This window comes from Tachyglossus aculeatus, chromosome 12 (assembly GCF_015852505.1).
Source record: "Tachyglossus aculeatus isolate mTacAcu1 chromosome 12, mTacAcu1.pri, whole genome shotgun sequence".
Taxonomy (NCBI): domain Eukaryota; kingdom Metazoa; phylum Chordata; class Mammalia; order Monotremata; family Tachyglossidae; genus Tachyglossus; species Tachyglossus aculeatus.
This window is the reverse complement of record NC_052077.1, coordinates 32,971,550-32,998,006: the sequence shown is the minus strand read 5'-3', so window position 1 is coordinate 32,998,006 and position 26,457 is coordinate 32,971,550. Positions and strand designations below refer to the sequence as shown.

Here is a 26,457-nt window from a genome sequence, read left to right as displayed (position 1 = left end):
GTTAACTCTGGAGAATACAGAAAATTTTCCATCTCCTGTTACTCTGCCATTGATCACTTTTGCACATTTGCTGTAGGCAGGTCCCTCCTGCAGCATGTAGTATGTGTAAGGGTGTAAGGATCCTAGTGAGTCAAGCTATAGAATGACGAGCCTGAAACACCGCCTATTTGAAAAGAGTGATTTTCTGAAAAGCACCTGGTCACCCTTGCTCTAGGATTTGCATCTTTCATTCAGTCCTCCCTCAGCCCCATAATCAGTCAATCAGTCATGTTTATTGAGTGCTTACCGCCTTAGATACATGTATATAATTTAATTTATTTATTAAGACTGTAAGCTCACTGTGGGCAGGGAATGCGTCTGTTATATTGTTGTACTTGCCCAATCATTTAGTACAGCGTTCTGCACCTGGTAAGGGCTCAATAAATGCAATCGATTAATTAAAATGACTAAAAGTTATATTAAAATATGGTTGCTGATATCTGTTTCCCTTCTATTTTCTGTTTAGAACTGTCTAATGGAAAGATGCCTGATCTGGGTTTTATTCCAGTGACGTCTTCTGTGGTAGACGCATTTGCCGGAGACATTCTGAAGAATCTTTCTTTCTTAAGCAGGTATGGACTGATGAACCTTCATTATCTGTAAATGTGTGTGATATAAAGAGCGTGTTTATATGAGTGTGTTGGTAACGGTGAGTGAGAAGTCCCTGATGACTTCCCCTATATTGATGGGGCTGATGAAGAAGACCACGATATTTGTCTGCCCCTCTAAGAGTGGCATTTAAGCGCTTACTGTATGCCAAGCGGTGAGACTGGTACAAGATAATCAGGTTAGACCTCACAATCTAAGTAGGAGGGAGACCCGATATTCTCCATCCCCCCCCCATCTTACCTCCTTCCCTTCCCCACCGCACCTGTGTATATGTATATATGTTTGTACATATTTATTACTCTATTTATTTATTTATTTTACTTGTCCATATCTATTCTATTTATTTTATTTTGTTAGTATGTTTGGTTTTGTTCTCTGTCTCCCCCTTTTAGACTGTGAGCCCACTGTTGGGTAGGGACTGTCTCTAGATGTTGCCAACTTGGACTTCCCAAGCGCTTAGTACAGTGCTGTGCACACAGTAAGCGCTCAATAAATACGATTGATTGATTGATTGATTGATTGATTGATTGAATCTCCATTTTACAGATGAGGAAACTGGGGAACAGAGAAATTAAATGACTTCCCCAGGATCACAAAGCAAGTAGGGGTCAGAGCCAGGAGTAGAATCCAGATCCGCTGACTCAGGATCATACTTTTTCCACGAGGCTTCTCACGTACCGGCTTCCCATCACCCTTTGGACCAAAGCTTTTACCTATCCTTCAAAGTCCGCCACCTGGTAGCCGAACTCTATTTACCTGCCCTTACCTCATCTTTGCATTTGGATTTGCACCTGTTTTTTCACCCTCCCTCTGCCCCACAGCATTATTTATATTAATGTCTGTCTCCCCTTCCAGACTGAAAGCTCACTGTAGGCAGGGAACATTTCTACCAACTTCATTATATTGTACTCTCTCAAGTGCTTAGTACAGTGGTCTGCGCACAGGCAGCGCTTTGTAAATAGGATTGACTGATTGATTATCTCCCATTATTACCCTAGCCAGTAGCTTCCTTTCCAGGCGACTTTTCCTTCCAGTAACCCCTTTGCACTCATCTTCCGACTCCTATCTCCAAACGACTGTGGAAACTGTGCCCTCTCCATGGGGGCACAGCTATCCTCAGCTACTGCCATTCTGTCTCCTTCCCCTTATAAGTGCCCTCAAATTCCACCTCCCACAAAAGCCCCCCATGGTTAACGTACTTTCCTGTAAGCAGGGATCAAGTCTCCCAACTCTATTGATGTGTACTCTCCCGAGTGCTTACTACAGTACTCTGCACACAATTAGCACTCAATAAATACTGTTGGTTGAGCGATTAATTTTACCTTCAGTCAGTTGTATTTATTGAGCCCTTCCTGTGTGCAGAACACTGTACTAAGCCCTTGGGAGCCTACAGTATAACAATGAACAGATATTCCCTGCCCACAACGAGCTTACAGTTTAGAGGGGGAGACAGACATTTGTCAGAACAGTACAAGTCCCACTCTTATCCGTATAGCAGGCCCTGAACTTGGGTCGGTACTCCTGGTCTTTCTGGACTGGAGGCTAAGTTTGTTCAGACAGGTTCATGCGAATTAATCGTCTCAAACGATAGCTGCTCGGGTCTGGTAGAGCAAGGAAGGGAGAACGCTGGGTTTATAGTTTCGTCGTGGTGATAGAGAATCAGCCCCTAAAATAACAAAAAAATATTGATTTTTCCTCAGCAAGCATCCAGTCGTCATGTCACTCGTGAAGCTAAAGGAATTTGATGAACTCAGGCACTGGCATTCAGGCAAACGTCTTAGCGATGATTACGACAGAACAAGGGGTAGCCTGGAAGGTAAATGTAAACGATCATAAAACCAAATTCATTTGCCTTGATAGTCTTCAAGAGGCACTGCTAAAAATAAAATTTAAAACAATAAGGGTTTAACTGTTGAATGCGTGCAATTCAAGTCCATTTTCCTCCTAGGAAGACCCATGTATAGGTATCACAAATTCAAGTCCAGATCCATGTATTTAATAAATTAATCTCTCTGTATCCAACTGTGGAACAAGTTAAAAATTATAGTAGTTTTGCAAAACTTTGGAATAATTTGTTCAGGAAGTTGGGGAATTTTGTCCTCAAAACCTGTTATAATTAGTCTGTTTCTCTTTCCGCTTCCGCGTAAATGGGAGAAAGAAGACTTTTTTCTCTTTTACTCTTGAGGACATTGTTAGCTTTCTTGAAATAATGGGAAGAATCACTGTCAATGGTAATTTCACAGATTTCTATTTGGAAGAAAAGGGGTTTCAATAATAGAACATCATTCTCATCAATTAATCATATTTATTGAGCACTTATTGTTTGCAGAACACTGTACCAAGAGCTTGGGAGAGTACAATATAATAGAGTTGGTGGACACGTTCCCTGCCCACAACAAGCTTACAGTCTTCAAGATTAAACCTCTGTTCCATATTTCATCTTTTTATTTTAGAAAACACCAATGATCCTCATCTTCTCAGGAAGAAGCAAAGGTTTAGGGAGTATCAACAGTTTTATGGACAAACCTTGGAAGTTGTCACTCCAAAAGTCATTGTAACTCAAACTGCAAAGGCCATGAAAAATGGCAATAAAACCAAGGATAGCAAAAGATCCCAAGTAAGACCTGCAGCTTTTTTCTTTATCAACCGATCAATCAATCACTGATATTTATTGAGCACTTACTGTGTCAGAGCACTTTGATGTTCTTTAATGTGACATGGAATCATGGTGTATTTTTGCATTTGAATTGATGGAGGTTTTAGGGATGGGATGAGAGTAAATGAAGCGAGAGAACAAGGAGCAGAGAGAACTAAGTTAAGGTAGTGGCTGAAGCAGAAAAATAGCATTTAGAATCAGGGTCAGAAGGCAAGAGGTGATACAGATGAGAGGCAGGAAAGTGAAGTGGTAAGAAGGGGAAGACAGCTGATTTGTCTTGCGCCTGGAAAACTTACATTGAGAAGGAGGAAAGAGAGGGGAAAAGAAGGGCAGAGAAGGGGAAAAGTGAGGAGAGTGAATGGTGAAGCTACATTGGTGAGTAACTGAGAGCTCAATATTGAAACAATGCTCTTGAGACAACTTTTTGTCCTCCCTGAATAATTTTTGTAGTCCTGTTCCCTGGCCATAAAATACAGGGCTTGTTTAGTACATTTTTTTCTTTGGGGGAAAAATGATTTCCTGACGGTTCAGTAGAGACAGTTTTTGTGTTCTACAGAGGAAAAACCAGAAACCTTATTTTCCCCTGCATTGGAAGAGAGAAAATAGTTGTCTTAAGCCAAGAAAGGATCATTTTAGGGCTGTCAAGCGGGTAGGAGAAAGTCAAGTGGCATTGTCTACTGGTTAGAGCATAGGCCTGGAAAACAGAGGACCTGGCTCCACCACTTGTCTGCTGTGTGACCTTTGGCAAGTCCCTTAGCTTCTCTGTGCCTCAGTTACCTCATCTGTAAAATGGGGATTAACATTGGGAATCCCACGTGGGACAAAGACTGGGTCCAACCTGATTAGCTTGTATCTACCCCAGTGCTTAGAACAGTGCCTGGCACATAGTAAGCACATAACAAACACCATTAAAAAAAATTGTTCACAGACCCTATCACGCACCCACAGCCTGAGGATACTACATAGCAGGTCTGCTCTGGTTTTGTCATACCAGGTTTCGTTAAATCAAGTAATCGTCCTTTTCCCTTTCCCCATATTAATCAAAACAAGTCACTTAACTTCTCTGTGCCTCAGTTACCTCATCTGTAAAATGGGGATTAAGACTGTGAGCCCCACGTGGGACAACCTGATCACCTTGTATCCACCCCAGCATTTAGAACAGTGCTTTGCACATAGTAAGTGCTTAACAAATGCCATCATCACCGTTATTATTATTATAAAGAATAATCATAATTTTTTTAAAAACTTGCTATGCCCCAAGTACTGGGGTAGATACAAGTACAATCAGAGGGCACAAATAAAATCCTTGTCCCATTTGGGACCCAAAATCTAAGGAACAGGGCAAACAATTGTTTAAGTCCCATTTTACAAGTGAGCAAAAGTTTGGTTTCAAGGAGATGCAGATGTAATCATCAAGTCGATCAATACTTGATTTCTTCATTTGAAATTTGGGCCCCATTGACGAAGTTTCATAGTGGAAGATCTGTGTATGTTTTATTGATGTCTACCTGCTGACCTATCATTCATTTCTAGGAATCGAAACAAAGCATAATTGTCAGAGAAAATCAGAAAAGGCTGGATGCTCTAAAGGAGCAAAAGGAACAGGACCAGTGGATCGCCGAATCTTCAGGCATCAAAAGAGCCATTGAAGATAATTTTAGTTTGGGAGTAAGTAAACTGGATGAGTTCCTGAAGAAGTGTAAGACCGACTCAGTGAAGTTTAATGCAGAAAAAGTCGGGCTGACTTACTGTTTGAAAGCATGGAAAAGACACTGCAAAGAAGAAGGTATGTGAAGACCCTTTTTCTTGTTCGCTAGATTAGGTATGTAAACACAGTATTTGAAACCACACAGGAGACACATCACTTGAACTCAGTAAGTTTCCATATTGTTGGTCTCCAGTGAGGTTCTTTCCTCAGCGGAACAAAGTTAGAGGTGTCTAGTTGTAGAACTCCAAACCGGGACCAGTACCACCCAGCCGGTATTTAGGGCTATTAAAGTCAGAAATTGATAATTCTTTGGCGGCCCCAGCAATTAAAGCTGAACCAGATTACCAAACAAGGCTAGAAACAGAAGCAAATGAGAAGCAGCGTGGCCTAGTGGTTAGACCACGAACCTGGGAGTCAGAAGGATCTGGGTTCTAATCCCGACTCTGCCACTTCTCAGCTGTGCGATCTTAGGGAGCTAATTTAATTTCTTTGTGCCTCAGTTACCACATATGTAAAATGGAAATTAAGACTGAGAGCCCCATGTAGACATGGACTATGTTCAATCTGATTATTTACCCCAGCACTTAGTAGGGTACTGACACATTCATTCATTCAGTCGTATTTATTGAGTGCTTATTGTGTGCAAAGCGCTGTACTAAGTGCTTGGGAGAGGACAATATAACAACAAACAGACACATTCCTGCCCAGAATGAGCTCACAGTCTAGAGGGGGAGACAGACATTAATATAAATAAATAAATTACAGATCTATGCATATGTGCTGTGGGGATGGGAGAGAGGATGAATGAAGGAGCAAGTAAGAGCGGCACAGAAGGAAGTGGGAGAAGAGGAGAGGAGGGCTTAGTCAGGGAAGGCTTCTTGGAGGGGATGTGCCTTCAGTAAAGTTTTGAAGTTGGGGAGCGCAGTTATCTGCCTCTCATATCTATTCTATTTATTTTATTTTGTTAGTATGTTTGGTTTTGTTCTCTGTCTCCCCCTTTTAGACTGTGAGCCCACTGTTGGGTAGGGACTGTCTCTATATGTTGCCAATTTGTACTTCCCAAGTGCTTAGTACAGTGCTCTGCACACAGTAAGTGCTCAATAAATACGATTGATGATGATGATGATGATCTGCCTGATATGAGGAGGGAGGGCATTCCAGGCCAGAGGTGGGATGTGGGCGAGAGGTCGGCGGCGAGATAGGTGAGATCGAGGTACAGTGAGAAGGTTAGCAGGCACATGGGAAGTGCTTAACAAATATCATTTAAAAAAAAAGACTAGATCCAAGTTGGGATTTAATAAGTACCACCAGTGGGAAAAGGTTGCAACATAAAACACTAAAATGAAGGTCTGCAAGATAATATTTAAAGCCACTGAGGTTCAAGTCCACCAGGACCAAGCCGAGTATTTGGTTAAGATACAGTGAGCACTGAAGCAGTGATGGTGAACTGCCTGCATTCCAGAATCTAGATGCTGATTATTTTTCTCCTGCCATTTGAGAATGGTTCATAAGCAATACTGGTGAACCTGCTCCCAAGCTGGAATGTTTCTTCTGTAGTAGGTCCAGGTCTCCAAGTCAGGTAAAGATTAAAAATCTTCCCCACTGCTTCCCTCCCATCGGCAATAACCTTATGATGTTGAAATTGGTATCAGTCAATCAATCAGTGGTTTTGCTTAAGCATGTACTGTGTGCGGAGCCCCGTACTAAGCATTGTCTTCCACTCTAACAAAAGCCATTCCATCTTTTTTTGATTCCTTTTTCTACAACTATTTGTGCATGGTTGGGCAATGCCCAGGTAGCAGATTTTAGTGACAGCATTAACTGCCTAGTTTCTATTTTGGGTTTGAACATGAAGGGTGTATATTTGCAATATCTGCAAATACATAATGAGGTTGGAAATTTTAAATAGTATAGATCTATCAAAAAACATTTATTGGGTGCTTGCTTACCCTGTGCAGAGCAGGTACTATGCATTTGAGAGAGTAAAACAGTTAGTAGATGTTATCCCTCCCCTCAAGGAGTTTAACATCTAGTAGGGGAGGCAGACACTAAAACAAATTGCAGGTAGGAGGAATCAATGGATTTTAAAGATATGTACGTAAGTGCAAGAGGTAAATGTGACTATCCAAGTGGTGAGGCGACACAAAAGGGCCAAAATGGCAGTTGGGGAGGGAATAAGATAGGGAGATGAGAGAGAAATCAGGGAAGACATCTTGGAGGAGATGTGATTTAAGAAGGGCCTGGAAGAAAATGGGAAGAGCAGTAATCGGGAGGATGTGTACAAGAGGTAAGGAGCGAGAGAAAGGAGAAGACCCAGTGCTTTTTCCAGGGTAGGGATTATGAATCTATTTATTTCTAATGTATTTGTGTGTGTAAGAGAGCAAGAACATAGGCATATTTAGTGCTGAGATCTTCTTTACGCCATTCATTTTGAACTCCTTACAAAACTTTCCTCAAACTAAGAGTATTTGATTGATTTGCATTTCACACTCTTTTCTACTCCTCCACTTTGGTGGATGAACAAGGACAGCTCACAAAGATAGCTAGCAGAAAATAGAAGCATCAGCAAGTGGTTTAGATAATACGATTCATTTCCTGAATGACCTCAGAGTGAACCTAAATGGTCAGTTTTGTAATGTTTTTATTCTTTCCTTCCTCAAGGTAAAATATCAAAAGATTTAAGTATAGCTGCCCAAGTGATGAGAAGACTTCAGTCCCTAGTGTGCAAATATGAGGAATTTTTGAAGAAAAAAGATTGCGAACTTATAGTCAAATGTCTTAAATATTTAGGATTTGATAATTTGGTGGAGGTTGAGGACTTTTCTCAGGTAATATCTGTTTAATTTTTTTAATATAGCTTTATTTCTGCCAAAGTACACCAATACAGCTATATGTATAGCTATAGATAGATGTAAGCTGTCCTAAATACATTTTAATGTCTCTTTTGACTGCAGATATTTGATTTAGGTTCTGTTTGGCTGTATTTCTTTTCCCACCAGTCATTCTCAATCTATTCTCAATCAGGGGAAGCAGCATGGGCATGGGACTCAAAAGGTCATGGGTTCTAATCTTGCCTCTTCCACTTATCTGTTATGTGGCCTTGGGCAAGTCACTTGACTTCTCTGTGCCTTAGTTACCTCATCTGTATAATGGGATTTAGACTGTGAGCCCCATGTGAGACAGAGACTATATCCAACCCAGTTTTCACCCCAGTACTTAGTACAGTGCCTGGAACATGGTAAGTGCTTAACAAATATTATTATTATTACTAATAATATCTAAACACTCAGCCTCAGGATTCACAAATATTGTGGATCTGGTCACTGCTCTTGACTCTAAACATCAGATTAGCAAAATCTTCATTTTAAAAAAGGCAAAAAACTCAGTCATAATCCATCTTCCTCTGTGAGAAAATGCATAATAATATTAATAATAAATAATATGATATATCCATTGTAATATTCAATAACAATTATTATTGTGGCCTTTAGTGGCTCCACCAGTTGTCAGCTGTGTGGCTTTGGGCAGGTTGCTTCACTTCTCTGTGCCTCAGTTGCCTCATCTGTGGGATGGGGATTAAGACTGTGAGCCCCCCGTGGGACAACCTGATCACCCTGTAGCCTTCCCAGTGCTTGGAACGGTGCTTTGCACGTGGTGGGCGCTTAATAAATGCCATCATTATTTTTCCCAGACTGAGCCCCCTCCTTCCTCTCCCCCTCTCCCCCGCCCTACCTCCTTCCCCTCCCCACAGCACCTGTATATATGTTTGTACAGATTTATTACTCTATTTTACTTGTACATATTTACTATTCTGTTTATTTTATTTTGTTAATACGTTTTGTTTTGTTGTCTGTCTCCCCCTTCTAGATTGTGAGCCCGCTGTTGGGTAGGGACCGTCTCTATAGGTTGCCAACTTGTACTCCCCAAGCGCTTAGTACAGTGCTCTGCACACAGTAAGTGCTCAATAAATATGATTGAATGAATGAATGAATAGTGTTCACGCTGTGCTAAACACTAGAGCAGTTACCAAATTAAATGACTAGATACCATCCCTGTTCTTTAAGGGGCACACAGTAGTCTATTTTATCTCCATTTTACAGATGAAGAAACTGAAGCCAAGAGAGTTTAATGACTTGGTCATTATTATACAGGAGAACAGTGGCCAGCTACAACTTGAACCCGTTTTCTGACTCCCTTCTCATTCTCTTGTCACTAAACCAGGTCTCCCAAAGCAATCCCTATGTGTAAAAAAAGTAGTATTCCATTTTACTCACCAGGTATGTTTATCAGCAGTGTGGCTTAGTGGAAAGAGCACGGCCTTGGGAGTCAGAGGTCATGGGTTCTAATGCCAGCTCCGCCACTTATCAGCTGTGTGACTTTGGGCGTCACTTAACTTCTCTGTGCCTCACTTACCTCACCTGTCAAATGTGGTTTAAGATTGTGAGCCCCACGTGGGGCAACCTCATTACCTTGTATCTACCCCAAAGCTTAGAACAGTGCTTGGCACATAGTAAGTGCTTAACAAATGCCATTATTATTATTATTATATGAACATATTTTACATATAAAAGTATATATATCCATATTAACATATATATAGTGTAGGTCTATATATTTTATAAATATTCACATGTAGATAAAACCCTTTACTCATGTGCAGGAAATATTGTAACACCAGGTGAGTGGAACAAAATTCTGTTTTTTATTAGACATATGTAGATTGGTGTCTATTAATGGAGGGAGATAGATTATTCACCCAGTTTAAACAAACACAAAATTAAGCTTTTTAGACTGACAAAATCCTGAACGTACACCCCCAAAAGATTTAGTGTGTCAGGTAAAGTGACAGTCATGTTTTTTTTTTTAAAGTACTGCTTACTGAATACAATGTACTGTACTAACTGATTGGAAAGTCCTAGAGAAGCTTAGAACATGTTCCTTGCCCCAAAGAGTTTAAGTGCTTAGGGCTTTGGTAGACAGTAAGTGCTTAACCCCATTATTATTACTGTTGTTATTTTATCCGTGCCTTTTTACTAGTTTCCTTATTGCTGTCTTACTTGGGCAGGGGGCGGAGGTGGGGGAGAGAAGTTCTCTCAAATTTTAGACCAAATTGTTCCACCGTAGCAGTCCGATAAGACACTGTTGCCCTCGGAAACTTAAATAAAATAAGGACAAAGATATTTTAATCAATGCAGGAGGTGAATGGTGACAGGACTGAAAAGAAAAAAGCCACATACTCTGTTGATATGGGTTCAGCTCGATTCCAGCTCCTGCACATGGGCCATTTCTTGATGCGAAATGAGAGAACAGATCCAGACCCCAGGGTCCAGGGTTTCATTCCAGACACATGGCAGGTAATGAGAATTAAACTGATTTCTCTGTTTGAGCACTGGTGCCTTTACACATAATTTTGGAAAACCCCTCCCCTCTGTCTCTGCGGATAAATCATTTAGCCTCAAATTTTCTAATACTGTGCACTTTCAAAATAGGTTCTCTGCTGTGTGGCCTTGGGCAAGCCATTTCACTTCTCTCTGCCTCAGTTCCCTCATCTGTAAAATGGGGGTGAAGACTATGAGCCCTTTGTGGGACGGGCTTTGTCCAACCCGATTTGCTTGTCTCCACCCCACCGCTTATTACAGTGCTTGGAACATAGTAAGCGCTTAACAAATATTATTATGATGATTATGATTATTTGTAATCTCATGAAAAATGAAACTGTACAAGAATATGGTTTGCCGAGTTCAGGCTCCCAGGTTTACCCAGTGATATCGACTGCTCAATGTGGGACTGTTTGTGACATGCTTGGGCTAAGCATATTTGTGGAAGTGCTGGGGGATAGTGGTGTTTGGGTGGGGGAATTGGGATTATGATGAATCAGAGTAGAGGTAATTTTGTTCATCTAAACTGGGGTTCCCTCTCTTAAGAGCCCCTATTTTTTGCCAGGAAAGTGGTCTAGGGACATAGGGAGCGGTAAAGATTAGGGGCCCTCCTCCCTGGATTCGTGGTGAAGAAACTACCTAAATGCACCTAGAACTAGAGCAGAAGAGCATCTTAAGCAATCCCCATTTAGCATGACACCATAATAGGTATTTTCTTTTCTGAAATGGATAGAAAAGTCGGAATTTTTTTTTTTTTTTTTGGTATTCTAGTTCATTCCACTCAACCAGCCATTATGATGGGCTGAATACTTTCCAGGCACATGTTTGGGTGAAGGGGAGAATCCTGCTTGACCTTAGGAGTTCTGCAGTGTGTTATGCAGTGGCAGTCCGTAGGAGGACACACTGCAGGGACTATGGAGACATTATTCTGTGAGGCCGTACCTCTGCCCACCTCCGGCTCTGCTCCCTCTAGGTCTTATGTCGGGTGTCGAGGACGCCCCACGCCTGTGAATGTGAGTGTTCCTGAACCTCACTCCAGGATGGGACTGGTCTTCCTAAATGGCAAAATAATCGGCTACTTATCCAACACCTTATCCAACAACTTATCCAACTTTGGAGTCAGAGGTCATGGGTTCAAATCCCGGCTCTGCCACTTATCAGGTGTGTGACTTTGGGCAAGTCACTTCACTTCTCTGGGCCTCAGTTCCCTCATCTGTAAAGTGGGGATGAAGACTGTGAGCCCCCTGTGGGACAACCTGATCACCTTGTTAACCTCCCCAGCGCTTAGAACAGTGCTTTGCACATAGTAAGCGCTTAATAAATGTTATAAAAACAAACAAACAAACAAAAACACCATGAACCTTCCATTTGGGGTTATGGGGTACAAAAGGGAGAAGAGTTTCCCTTCATCCCCCTAAGCTTATATTAAGAAGCAGCACGGCTCAGTGGGAAAGAGCACGGGCTTTGGAGTCAGGGGTCATGGGTTCACATCCCGGCTCCTCCACTTGTCAGCTGTGTGACTTTGGGCAAGTCACTTAACTTCTCTGTGCCTCAGTTCCCTCATCTGTAAAAGGGGGATGAAGACTGTGAGCCCCACGTGGGACAACCTTATCACCGTGTATTCTCCCCAGCGCTTAGAACAGTGCTTTGCACATAGTAAGCACTTAATGAATGCCATTATTATTATTATTATATTTGGCTGCAGATGGAGAATCGCACCGCGTCTTCGGCAACTGAACCTCCACAGCTCTGCCCCTTCCTGTCCTAGATCAATCACTAAAATGGGGCTGAGTGGCCTAAGGCAAGCTTAAGTTGGAAAAGCAGAGTGTAAAGTTGTCTACGTGGATTCTGGGAGCAGAGGAAGATATTCCTGGCCCTTCCTTCCCTCCCTCCCACCGGACCCATCCTCACTGAAGGCAGAGAATGTGTCTGTGTATCGTAGTAGTGGGCTCTCCCAAGCACTTAGTACAGTGCTCTGCACCCAGTAAGCGCTCAATAAATACGATCAAATGAATGAATGGACCCCTCAAGCTTTTGAAGCAGCGTGGCTCAGTGGAAAGAGCCCGGGCTTGGGAGTCGGAGGTCATGGGTTCAAAACCCGGCTCCGCCAATTGTCAGCTGTGTAACTTTGGGCAAGTCGCTTAACTTCTCTGGGCCTCCGTTACCTCATCTGTAAAATGGGGATTAAGACTGTGAGCCCCACTTTGGACAGCCTGATCACCTTGTATCCTCCCCAGTGCTTAGAACAGTGCTTTGCACATAGTAAGTGCTTAACAAATGCCATTAGTATTATTATTATTTTGATATGACTGTTATTCTTCACCTCACAGCGAGAGCTACTCGACGTGGTGGACAACAATGAGTCTGCAGTGATCGTTGCCCCAACGTCTTCGGGGAAAACATATGCCTCCTACTACTGCATCGAGAGAGTGCTGAAAGAAAGTGATGAAGGGGTGGTCATATACGTGGCGCCCACCAAGGTCCGGCTTACGTAACTGGGGCTGTTAGATTTTTTTTTTCCTTTTTTTGGTTCAAGTATTTCTTGTTTCCCATGATACTGTGGAATTAACATATTGGAATTTCAGAACTGGATAAAATCGGTCCCATAATTTTATCCCAAGGTGAAGTTAATTTATAAAGTCATGGGTTAGGACTGTGAGCCCACTGTTGGGTAGGGACTGTCTCTATATGTTGCCAACTTGTACTTCCCAAGCGCTTAGTACGGTGCTCTGCACACAGTAAGCGCTCAATAAATAAAATTGATTGATTGATTGATTGAGAAAAGGCGCTTTAATGGAAGTAGGAGTTTGACTTGTGGCTTCCCACTCCCCCCATCTCGTTACATTTCAAATATGAGTTTTTCGTTTCATGTGGTTTATGAATGTAGTCTCTGTGTATACACTGAGTTTTATATAGTAAAATTTCCTGTCCGGGTTATCATTTGGCATGATATGCTGACAGATCTGTGAGCCTGTTGTGGGCAGGGATTTTCTCTGTTGCTGAATTGTACTGCCTAAGCGCTTAGTACAGTGCTGTGCACACAGTAAGTGCTCAATAAATACGATTGAATGAATGAATGAATGAACAGTGCTCAGCATATAATAAGCGCTTAACAAAAACCATAATTATTAGTAGTATTGGTATTATTAATGGCCACTTTGACAGTGGACTCACCATCAATCAATCAATCAGTCACTCAGTCGTATTTATTGAACAGTTACTGTGTGCAGAGCACTGTACCAAGCACTTGGGAGAGTACGGTGCAAAAGCGTTGGTAGACACGTTCTCTGCCGAGCGAGTTCGCTGCCTCCTCCGATCCCCGACCCAATGGGCCTGGCTCCAGAGCACTGTACTAAGCGCTTAAGCAGTACAATTCAGCAACAGAGTTCTTTTGCAGATACTTTCCCACCTTTAAGTGCTCAATAAATAAGCACTTAGTACAGTGCTCTGCACACAGTAAGCGCTGAGCCCACTGTTGGGTAGGGACTGTCTCTATATGTTGCCAATTTGTACTTCCCAAGCGCTTAGTACAGTGTTCTGCACATAGTAAGCGCTCAATAAATACGATTGATGTTGATGATAAATACCATTGAATGAATGAATTAATAGATCATGGAACACCCAGAACATGTATGCAAGTAACCTTAGTACAGTGCTCTGCACACAGTAAGCACTCAATAAATACGATTGTGCTTAGTACAGTGCTCTGCACACAGTAAGCGCTCAATAAATACGATTGATGATGATTGAATGAAGTAACCTGCTAAAAAGGATTATCAGGTCGCTGAATGGGGATTGAGACAGTGAGCCCCATGAAGGACAGAGACTGTGTCCAACCCGATTTGCTTGTATCTTCCCCAATACTTAGTACAGTGCCTGACACACAGTAAGTGCTTAACAGATACCCCGATTATTATTAACTCATTATAATGGACTCTCCCAAGCACTTAGTTCAGTGCTCTGCACGTCAGTAAGGGCTTAATAAATGCAACTGAAGGAATAAAAATAATGATGATGGTATTTGTTAAGCGCTTACTATGTGCAAAGTGCTGTTCTAAGCGCTGGTATGCAGTAAGCGCTTAATAAATTCATTCATTCATTCATTCAATCGTATTTATTGAGTGCTTACTGTGTGCAGAGCACTGTACTAAGCGCTTGGGAAGTACAAGTTGGCAACATATAGAGACAGTCCCTACACAACAGTGGGCTCACAGTCTAGAAGAGAGAGACAGGCAACAAGACAAAACATATTAACAAAATAAAATAAATAGAATAAATATGTACAAATAAAATAGAGTAATAAGTATGTACAAACATATATACATATATACAGGTGCTGTGGGGAGGCGAAGGTGGCAAGGCAGGGGGAATGGGGGGAATGGGGGATATTCTATAATATAAAATATATAATATAATAATAATGGGAGGATAGAGAAGCAGCATGGCTCAGTGGAAAGAGGTTGCCAAGAGCCTGGCAGGATGCCATCACAGGTGCTCGAGTGCTGGGATGCCCCAAGAACCAACTGGTCTCCCGGGAGGGGCAGGGGCAGACGGGAGAGCCCGGCATTAGGTGTCCAGGGCGGGCTGCCCCCGAGGAGGGAGGCAGAGTGGTAAGATGTGGCTCAGAGGAAAGAGTCATGGCTTAGGAGTCAGAGGTCATGGGTTCTAATTCCGCCTCCGCCACTTGTCAGCTGTGTGACTTTGGGCAAACCACTTAACTTCTCTGGGCCTCAGATCCCTCATCTGTAAAATGGGGATTAAGACTGTGAGCCCCTCGTGGGACAACCTGTATCTACCCCAGCACTTAGAACAGTGCTTGGCACATAGTAAGCACTTAACAAATGCCATTATTATTATTATTATTAACCAGTTAGGGTTCCACTTTCAAATTATTCAGACCTTTCTGTCCCCTAGATGTTTTACTTGAAACATCCGGCGTAAAAAACAAGTTTTGGCCTGAGGCACCCAAATAATTTTCTAGTGTAGATCTGGAATAGACAACTCCAAAAAGCCTGTAGGATTCAGTCTGTGTGATTTTTTAAAAGATTTTACCTGTGTGCATTCTGATTACTAATGGATCTCTTTTCTTTGCTGGACAGGCCCTGGTGAACCAGGTGTCAGCAACTGTTCTAAATCGATTCACCAAAAGGCTGCCAGTGGGTCAAGCTCTGTGCGGAACTTTCACCAGGGATTATCGCCAGGATGTGCTGAACTGCCAGGTGCTCTATGATGTTTGCGGCCTATTATCAGATGACAATGGCATCATTCACGCAAAACTAGTTTTAAACCGTTTCCCAAACATTGGGGAGTAAATTCTCTGAATGGATTATGATATTTATTAAGTGTTTACTATGTGCTGAGCACGGGGAACATTGCAGGCACGTCACGCTCTCACAAGGGGAAGACATGCAGAAAAACAACAATTCTGAAATTTTAATACTACATGGGAAAACAGTTCTTGGTGGGAAAATTCTTCGTCATCTCATCGCTCAATTGTTGGCATTTATCGAGGTCCTACTCCTTGCAGAGCACTGTGCTAAGTGCTTGGGAGAAGAATACCATAGAGTAAGATTCCTGCTCTCAAGGAGCATACAATCAAGGGGAGATTGTACATACCTACGTTATTTATTTATTCATTCATTTATTTATATGAATAAATTACTTATTCATCTTAACGTCTGTCTCCCCCTCTAAACTGTAAACTTGTTATGGGCAGCGAATGTGTCTGCTAATTTTCTTGTATTCTCCCAAGGGCTTAGAACAGTTTTCTGCACATAGTAAGTGCTCAATAAATACCACTGATTGATTAATTGGGAGAGACAGACACTAAAACACAAGTAGGGGGAAGCAACAGAGTTGTAGATATGTATTTAAATGTATTAGGGTGGGACAGGCAGTTAATCCCCAAATGTTTGGGTGGTGTGGAAGAGCTAAAGTGCCATTAGGGTGGAGTGTCAGGTGGCAATAGGGTGGAGAAATGCGACGTTAATTAGAGAAGATATCTTGGAGAAGATGTGATTTTCGAAGGGCTTTGAAGGTAGGGAAAACAGTGGTCTGTCGGATGAGAAGAGGAAGAGAATTCCAGGCAGAAGGGAAGATGTGAAAAAGAGGTGCTAGAGAGGTGAGATTGAAGCACAGTGAGTAGGTTGGCTTGAGAAGAGCGAAGGGTGTCAGCTGGGGTACGGTGGGAGAAGAACACTGGTCAGTAGTGGGGAGAGAGTTCATCATCATCATCATCAATCCTATTTATTGAGTGCTTACTGTGTGCAGAGCACTGTACTGAGCACTTGGGAAGTACAAATTGGCAACATACAGAGACAGTCCCTACCCAACAGTGGGCTCACAGTCTAAAAGGGGGAGTTGATTGTCTTAGTTCCAGCGGCAATAGCGTCTTCAAGAAAGGGCAAAGGAAACTTCTCTAGAAGAACACTGGTCAGTAGTGGGGAGAGAGTTGATTGTCTTAATTCCAGCGGCAATAATGTCTTCAAGAAAGGGCAAAGGAAACTTCTCTAGAAGTAGCTGGGTGGGAGAAAAAGTTCAGGAAGTCTTTAAAAGGGCACAAGTGGGCCCCGTTTTCGTGAAGCAATAATAATAATGGTATTTAAGCGCTTACTGTATGTCAAGAACTGTTCTAAGCGCTGGAGTAAATACAAGCTGGACACAGTATCTGTCCCCGTGGGGAATACACTCTTAATCCACATTTTGCAGAGGAGGTAATTGAGGCACAGAGAAGTGAAGCAACTTGCCCAAAATCACCCAGCAGACACGTGGCAGAGTCGGGACTTGAACCCAGGCCCTTCGGGCTCCCAAGCCTGTGCTGTGTCCCGTGCTGTGAGCATGGATTTGGGATGCTGGGGAGCCCCCTTGGCTGTTCCAATGGGAATTTGACCCTGCACTCCATCTCATTTGAACATTTTCAGTATCAATAATGGGCCCTGTCCATCCTTGCAGCTTCAGAGGAACTGCAGAGGGAACGGAAAACACCCCTCCCCTCAAATGTGTGTCTTTCTGATGAAGATGGATGGCTCCTGACTGGGGTTGTTGTCAAGGCCATGACACTCCTGGGAGCCTCACTGAGATGTCTGTTTCCACAGTTCTAGACTGTAAACCCGTTGTGGGCAGAGATTGTCTCTATTCCTGAATTGTACTTTTCAAGCGCTTAGTATAGTGCTCTGCACCCAGTAAGCTCTCAATAAATATGATTGAATGAATTAACGTGTACCTGTGCACGTCCCCAGGCCTCTTCTAAACAGTGCTCAATGCTGGCAATTGTCCATCAATGCAAGGGTGTTGAGGAGTGTCCTTGCACTGTGCTCAGGGATTGGGAATATTTTAAATTAAGTTCATGAAAATGTTTCCCTCACTCCCAATCTCTTTCTCTGCAGGGGGCATAAGTTCCCTGTCCAATAAACTCATGACTAAATCAACAACAGAATTAATTGAGCACTTAGTATGTGCAGAACCCCGTACTTGATACCCCGGAATAATAATAATAATAGTTTTTTTAAGTGCTCACTACGTGTCAAACACTGTTCTAAGCGCTGGGGTATATACAAGCTAATCAGGTTGGACAGTCTCTGTCCCAAGTGGGGCTCACGGTCTTAGTCCCCATTTTACAGATGAGGTTACTGAGACACAGAGAAGTGAGATGACTACAGCCGAAGGATATGATTTTGGCCCCCAGCGGGTACAGTTCAAAAATAATAAAGACCTGAAGACACTTTGTTCATTCTGAATTCTCAAAAATATAAAATAGCAAAGAAACCATTGTTGCATTGACACTTCTAAGGGGCGTGATAGTAAAAGTCACTTTATTTTTAATTTAGTAGTGGTGGTAGTAGTAGTAGCAGTAGCATTTATTGAGCTCCCACTTTCTGAGTTGCACCATACTAGGTGCTTGGGAAGTTCAGAATAATGAAGTGACATATTTCTTGCCCACAGGGTACTTTCTCTCCAATGGGAGAGAAACAAATATATTTTCAACTAGAGTGGTCAAAATCAATACACTGAGCAGACATATTTATATGAGTACTAGGGTGGGGTGTAGATAATTTCCTAAATTTATAACTTGACATTAGGTTTCAAACTGACTCACCAACATTTCTTTTCAGGTACTTGTGACGGTGCCAGCCTGTTTGGAAATCCTTCTGCTCTCTCCCCACCGTCAAGCATGGGTGAAAAGAATCAGATATGTTATATTTGATGAGGTATTGTATGGCTCTACTAACCTAATGCACACTTAAAAATAAATGTGTAGACGCTAGACTGTAAGCTCGTTGTGGGGTGGAGATGTGTCTAACAACTGTGTTGCATTGTTATGGTCCTCTCCCAGGCGCTTAGTACGGTGTTCTGCACGCAGTAAGCGCTCTATAAATGCACTTGATTTATTGTATAATGGTTCAAGGTGTGATGTTTCCTTTTGTTTTCCATTTTAAGAGTGATGACAAAATCTGGTCCAGCCTACCTGTGAGAACAGTGGGTGTGAAATGATTTGGAGCTTCTCATATTATTCGAGGTCCCTCATCTCTCCTTCCCTCCTCACATCTCTCCTTGTCTCTTCTCATCTTAACTCGTCTCTCTCTGCCTTGCAGCAGCCGTCCCTCGATCTCGCTTGTCTGTCCCCCCATCTTCGTCATCTCCTTCTATCTCTCATTATCTCTCTTTGTCTCTCCCCACCCCTTCTATCTCTCTCCTGCCATTCCTCACTCTTCCATATTTCCCTGCCTTCCATCTCTCACTTTCTCCCTCCCTCTCTCCTACGCGTTCTCTCGATGGCCAATGCCACGATTGTAGTGGAGATTAACTGGTGGTTAGCAAGGCCAACTTCCATTTGAATATGATCTGAACATGCCTAGTTGATGGGACAAAGGGTGCTGAGGGAATGGCCACTACCCACTTTCCCCCCTATTGCATCTTTCACCTCCAGACTTTATGGTATCCCTTCTGTTGGCGTTCCTCTCTCTTCTGGGCTGACCAGGCCAGGTTTGAGTAAAGTAGGATAATTGTGGAAATAAGGACAGTTCCAGCTTCTGCCTGCCACTGGTCTAAGCAGTTCAGAGGTAGTGAATGGAAGGAGAAAGGAGCCTGGAAAAATTGACGGGGATATTTTTGTTTCAGATGAATGGCATTCAGAAAACTGGCCCTACACTGTACATATAGTGTCTCCAAATTGAAATGGGTCTTAAAAGCTGGAAGGGATTTGAGGAATATTCTTTGGACTGTCTGTCCTCTGCCATAGAGCACTGACTCCTGAGAACTATCCTTAAACCCAAATCCCCAAGGGATGCAGATAGTGCCAGAAATTTCACCTTGATCCTGGACCTCGGATTATGGATTTGGTCCCTTTCCTGGTGCGCTTCTGAGCAAAGGGGAGGAATATTCCTGCTTCTTACTGTTCTCTGGACTGTCTGTCCTCTCCTGTTACCTTCCACCCCTATCAATCAATCAATCAATCAATCGTATTTATTGAGCACTTACTATGTGCAGAGCACTGTACTAAGCGCTTGGGAAGTACAAATTGGCAACACATAGAGACAGTCCCTACCCAACAGTGGGCTCACAGTCTAAAAAGTCCCCTATCTCACCTATCTCACACCATAGTTAATGGTGATGATGGTGGGGGGCTACATCTGCTCATTTATGACCGACCCTCTTCTGCTCCCCTCCACAACTGCTCTCTGGTGTCACAGCCCCACCTTTCTCACAACCAGAAGTGAGGAAAGGAAATCCATTCATTCATTCATTCATTCAATTCAATTGTATTTATGGAGCACTTACTGTGTGCAAAGCACTATATTAATCCACCAGAAACATCTTGCTTGAGAAGAATCGGACTCCACAGATGTTTGTGGTTATGTGTGTGTAGAAAGAGAATAGGAAAGGAGAAAGGAGGGGAAATACTAGAGGAAAAGGGAGAGATTCAATTCTCTTTGAGGTCGGTGGTCATGCCCTTCTTGCGCAAGTCCAAGCAAAAAGGAGAATTTAGAAATGATCTGGTGAATTTGAGCAGTGAGGCAATTAGGAATGTGCCAGATTGAATGTTGACTTGTCCATACAACTAGAGACATTTTTCAGATTTGATCTAGAGATTATTACCTGGATATATACACTATTAGAGGTTTAATACACGGGACTTTTGGCAGCAGTGAAAATCAGCAATGGCTTATTTCCATCTTCAGTTCCCAGTCTTTATTTCTTCCTCCTACCCATTTATCTTTACCTCTCATATCCGTGTAGTATTTTACTCTCTGTGATAGCTTTTAAGCCGAGTATTTTTTTTCCCACCCTGGAAAGGTCCATTGTCTTGGTGGGGAAATTGGAGCAGAAGTTTGGGAGCACCTCCTTGTTATGATCCGATGCCCCTTTTTAGCTCTCTCTGCTACCATCAGTAACCCGGAACACCTCACTAGGTAGGTTCAAGAATTCCTTCCTTACCAGAAGGTTTCTCCTTTTTTCTGTAAATTGTTCTTTTTGTTCTGTTGTCTATCTACGGCATCTCCTAAGCAACCATCACACCTCTCTTCCTGTAGACTGTAAGCTCTTTGTGTGCATGGATCAATCAATCAATCGTATTTATTGAGCACTTACTGTGTGCAGAGCACTGTACTAAGCACTTGGGAAGTACAAGCTGGCAACATATAGAGACAGTCCCTACCCAACAGTGGGCTCACAGTCTAAAAGATGGATGGCGTCTGCCAACTCTATTGTACTTTCCTAAGTGCTTAGTTCAGTGTTCTGCACCCAGTAAATGTTCAGGAAATACGATTAATTGGTTAACTGATAACCAAGCATGATGTTACTGCTGTTGAAGACAGAATACTGAGTTAGATGAACCACTGGTCTTAGATCCGTACTTGGTCATTAGTGTGGGACAAAGACTGTTTTTCTGTCTGACCAGCTTATGGTTCTGGTGAACTCTGCCTTAGAGCATCGACTCCTGAGAACTAACCTTAAACCCAAATCTCCAAGGGATACAGGTAGAAGCATCCCTAGGGCAAAAAGTGCCAAGAAATTTCAGCTGGATCCTGGACCTCAGATTGTGGATTTTGGGTCTGAATCTCTTTTCTGGACCATTTCTGAGCAAAGGGGAATAATATTCCTGCCCCTTGCTTGACAGCCAGTAGAAGAGGTTGCCCTGAGACATCCATTCTTTGAGCACAGAGAAAGCCCTGGTCCTGGATAGAGGAGAGATGGGAATGTACCTGAAAAATATAGAGCTAGCGTCTTCTCTGTTCCTGACAATGCCCCTTTTGGACTCTCCGCCTTACGAGCAATGCACACAACCAGTGTCCAATCTGATTACCTTATATCGACCACAGCGCTTAGTACAGTATGTTAAGCGCATAGTAAGCGCTTAACAAATACTATTAAAAAAGGTACAGATGCGTAAACGTGTAAACAAATATGCTGAGAAAGGGGATAAGCATGTGAGGGGAAGGGCAGCAAGAGTAATCACCCCTTTTGCTTTATTTCAAATGTAAAAGGTGCAGTGTGTGTGTGTGTGTGTGTGTGTGTGTGTGTGTGTGTGTGTGTGTGAGAGAGAGAGAGAGAGAGAGAGAGAGAGAGAGATCTGGCTAAATAACATATAAATTTAATTTTAAGGTGGCTCCAATCTGTCAAAACATATTGGCGAAACGCAGATAAGATAATAGATGGAAGTCTCCATTCTGACCGGACTTCTAGACGTGGCTCCAACGTTCAAAAACAACTCTTTGGAGAAAAGAGATCATACAAAGTTAGATTGGGTAGGTCCAATATTTGAGGGCTTTGGTGTCTAATTTAAAAATACCTCCGGGGTTTCAGTCACTCCAATCACCCTCCATTCGTTCTGAAATCAATTCTTTTCTACGCAGTTCTTTATGGTGAGAGATACAATCATTTGGAAAAATACGTGTGCTCCTTTAAAGGCGATGACATTGTCACAGATCGCTATCATCCATGTGCTGCCCTCACGACAGATCATGTAAGTTTAATGCCTTCACCTTTTAAAAACAAATTCAACAGAACTCCCTTTCCAACTAGTTCTTTATTTTGTGATAAGAAAATAAGTGAAATCAAAGTTTTTAGCATTTCTTTTTTTCCATTCCTCTTTCCGGTCTCATCCAGCACTCCAGAATAACCATCCCAAAACCCTTCTCTGCCCCAAGGACTTGACTTTCTCTGTATCGCTTAATAACTCTCAACCAGCTTTCCACTCTTGATGCTGGTTCCACTTGAAAGGCCAAAGAATCACCAATATGCTTCCCCCTCTTTATTTGTTCAAGTAGTATATGCCTTCCTTACCTCTTCCCCAAACTGGCTTCAGGCCCTTAGCACAAAAAAATGTATTGCTTCATCCTAGGAAGCGATGTTTTCCTATAGCAGTCATTCAGAACTGTGGTGTGGTTTCTCAGTTCTAATACTGCCCTGGAAATACGGCATTCAAAAAGAAAAAGGGAAGCACAGTAGCAGCGATTGAGTAAATATTAATTTTATCATACTATAAAATTCAGCTGGTTTTAAATCTGTTGTCCCTTGTGTATAGACAATTCAGTGAGTTCAGCTACCCGGTAAGGGAAGTGTATAATTGTAACAAAGATTTAGGTGCATGATGATATTTCTGTTTAACTGAAATCATCTCCCCCTTCTAGACTGTGAGCCCATTATTGGGTAGGGACCGTCTCTATATGTTGCTGACTTGTACTTCCCAAGCGCTTCGTACAGTGCTCTGCACGTAGTAAGCGCTCAATAAATACGATTGAATGAATGAATGAAAAGAAATACGTGGCCCTAGAATGTGATGAAGGAGAATTAATTGTATAAAGACCATCGTGAGTGGCAGAGTCCTGTGCTAGGTACTGATCCGTCCTTACAGAATGAAGAAGACAGTATGTGTTCACAGATTGTAGGCAGACTATCTGGCCAACACAAGAGGGGAAAGATTCTTAAAATATAAGTCCTTCACCTGCCTGCACTTAGAATTGTCTAACAGCATAGCAGCTGGGGATTTGACTCCATTGCAGTTTTAATAATGATAGTATTGATTAAGCACTTATTCTATCTAAAAACACTGTACTAACCATTGGGAAAAAGTTCATGGACGAAAATTAAGACAAAGTGTCTGCCCTCACGGGGCTCACAGTCTAAGAATAATAATAACAATAATAGCATTAAGAGTTCACTGTGGGCCAAGTACTGTGCTACGGGCTGGGATAAGCTCATTGTGGGCAAGGAATATGTCTACCACCTCTTATATTGTACTCTCTGAAGCTTAGTACAGTGCTCTGCACACAGTAAGTGCCCAGTAAATACAACTGAATTATTGGGGTAGTTACAGTCAAATCAGAATTACATGGGAGGATCGGCGACACCGGAGAAATGGAACAGCATGAGACGGGAAACCCACAAAAAAGACTAGAATAAATGCTATAGGATTTAGTTTTAATCTTACTGAAGTCACGACACCACTGGTACTGATTCACTGCAGCTGCATTTTAGCCAATTTCCACTATCTTTAGGACCACACCCAAGCACAATGGCATTCGTTTATGTCCTTGGGCTAGCCAAAGTCCTTTCGGGGCTGGCCACCCCTTCTTCTTCTCACTGCTTTTAAGTCATTCCCAGAGAATCAGAAAGACAAGATGATTGAATTAACTGGCCTCAGACAGATGTGTCCAATTTTTCTAGCTGGCCAATTTTTTTTTCAAGTTATCCAAGCTAGCCTTGTTTCTAATGATGGACAGTCAAATATCTGTCTTTTCACTAAAATAGGAAACACAGAAAGCTTCATCTTTTAATGCTTTGGTCACACAGATTAAAGAACATGGATTTCCTTCAGATCTCACTCTTTCGCCACATGAAAGCCTCCAGCTTTATGACATGATGGTTAGCGTTTGGGAGAGATGGCCTCATGCCCAGGTAAACATTCATCAAAGAACATTCATCTTGGTGGATTTTGGGGAGGAGAATGTGGAAAATCCACATCTTTTTTCTGTATGTACACTGATACAGACAAATTTTCTACTATTTTATTGTTTTCCAGAAATTAAATCCTGAAGAATTTCAGCATTTTAAAGATAAAATAGCAATCTCGAGGGTAGATGCCAGGAAATATGAAGAAAGTCTGAAGAAGGAGCTAAAAAAATGGATTGAACATGGTCATGAAAAGAAGGTGAATAAAACTCAAAATTTCATTCTTGGCCACATCTCTTCTGGTTCAAATTCCAGATAGATTTCAGACAATTGTTTGTACAGGGTAATAAAGTGGGCTGCTGATCAGGGGGAAATCGTCCTGGCTGAGTTTGTTTCCTTTGGCTGTGAGCCCCACGTGGGACAACCTGATCACCTTGTAACCTCCCCAGTGCTTAGAACAGTGCTTTGCACATAGTAAGCCCTTAATAAATGCCATTATTATGATTGTTATTCTTTCCATCCTCTTTTGGAAGTGCTAATGAATAATAAAATCACAGCCGCACTCTTTTATTTTTATATTGTTCTTGTTAAGTGCCAACTATGTGCCAGTCATGGTACTAAGCGCTGGGGTAAATGCAAGGTAATCAGGTTGGAAACAGTCAATGTCCCGCATGGGGCTCACAGTCTTAATCCCAATTTTACAAGCGAGGCACAGAGAAGTGAAGTGACTTACTCGAGGTCACAGAGCAGACAAGTGGCAGAGCTGGGATTAAAACCCTGGCCCTTGCTCTGACCACTCGGCCACTCTGCTTCCCCAGGCTGTGCTATTTCCCCAGTTGTTCTTTCTGTGGATTCTCCTGTAAAACCCAACACTTGATTAGTACAAAGCTCCACAAACCCACGGCTATTGCTGACACTGACATTTTTGGTGACGATGTATGTGAAGAGCTACTGCTCAGTCACATTGGGCAGTTCCTTTGGTTAAAAGCAAAACAAAACCATCTTCTGTTTTGAAATGTGAGCGAGGAGGAGCGATGGAGGAAGGAACTGGAGACTTAGGGACCAGGAGAGTTGGAGCAGATGGGGAAAAATAATTTTTGATGCTACATCCTGTGAAGAACTTGATGAGGGACTTGGAAAAGGGCCTGCTTCCTCATATAGTGCTCTTGATTGATACATTTTGGAGCAAGTTGCTTGTTTAATAGTAATAGTAATAATTGCGGTATTTATTAAGCACTTGCCACGCACTGTACTAAGTGCTGGGGTGAATGCAAGCAAATAGGGTTGGACACAGTCCTGTCTCTGCCACTTGTCTGCTGTGTGAACTTGGGCAAGTCACTTAACTTCTCTGTGCCTCAGTTACTTCATCTGTAAAATGGGAATTGAGACTGTGGGACCGTGAGCCCCATGTGGAACAGGGACTGTGTCCAACCCAATTTGCTTGTATCCACCCCAGTGACACATAGTAGGCACTTTGTAAATATCATCAATATTATATTATATTATATTATATTATATTATATATTATATTATATTATATTATATTATATTATATTATTATATTATATTATATCTTATATTATATATTATATTATATTATATTATTATATTATATCATTGTATTATATTATATTATATTATGTTATATATTATATTATATTATATTATTATATTGTGTCATTATATTATATTATATTATATTATATTCTGTTATATTATATATTATATTCTGTTATATTATATTGTGTATTATATATTATATTATATCATATTATATTATATTATATTGTATTATATCATATCATATCATATTATATTATATTATAATATATTATTATATTATATTATATTATATTATATTATATTATATTGTCATATCGTGCTAATATATTATTATATTATATTATGCCATATCGCAATATTATATTATATTATATTATATTATATTATATCATATTATATTGTACTATATTGTATTATATTACATTATATTATATTGTATTATGTTGTATTATATTTTATATTATATTAATAATAGTATATTTTATATTATATTATATTATGATAATAATGATATGTGGAGCTTACAGTTTCAATCCCTATTTTACAGATTAACGAGCCATAGAGAAGTGATGTGACTTGTCCAAGGTCACACAGCAGTGGCGAAGCCAGGAATA

The 26,457-nt window shown here is 41.6% G+C and overlaps 1 protein-coding gene across 2 annotated transcripts in view; it reads left to right on the top strand.

Moving 5' to 3' along the window:
• Positions 1-26,457, top strand: part of LOC119935821 (probable ATP-dependent RNA helicase DDX60) — an 87,641-nt gene that overhangs the window by 19,491 nt on the left and 41,693 nt on the right. For both annotated transcript variants that reach the window (XM_038755322.1, XM_038755321.1), the window contains exons 11-24: positions 506-611; positions 2,349-2,464; positions 3,102-3,265; positions 4,838-5,090; positions 7,674-7,840; positions 10,208-10,366; positions 12,721-12,870; positions 15,490-15,609; positions 18,502-18,597; positions 20,684-20,799; positions 21,992-22,134; positions 22,243-22,352; positions 24,182-24,286; positions 24,411-24,539. In XM_038755322.1, coding sequence (XP_038611250.1) covers positions 506-611; positions 2,349-2,464; positions 3,102-3,265; positions 4,838-5,090; positions 7,674-7,840; positions 10,208-10,366; positions 12,721-12,870; positions 15,490-15,609; positions 18,502-18,597; positions 20,684-20,799; positions 21,992-22,134; positions 22,243-22,352; positions 24,182-24,286; positions 24,411-24,539 — 1,934 coding nt within the window. The remainder of the gene's footprint in view (positions 1-505; positions 612-2,348; positions 2,465-3,101; positions 3,266-4,837; positions 5,091-7,673; positions 7,841-10,207; positions 10,367-12,720; positions 12,871-15,489; positions 15,610-18,501; positions 18,598-20,683; positions 20,800-21,991; positions 22,135-22,242; positions 22,353-24,181; positions 24,287-24,410; positions 24,540-26,457) is intronic.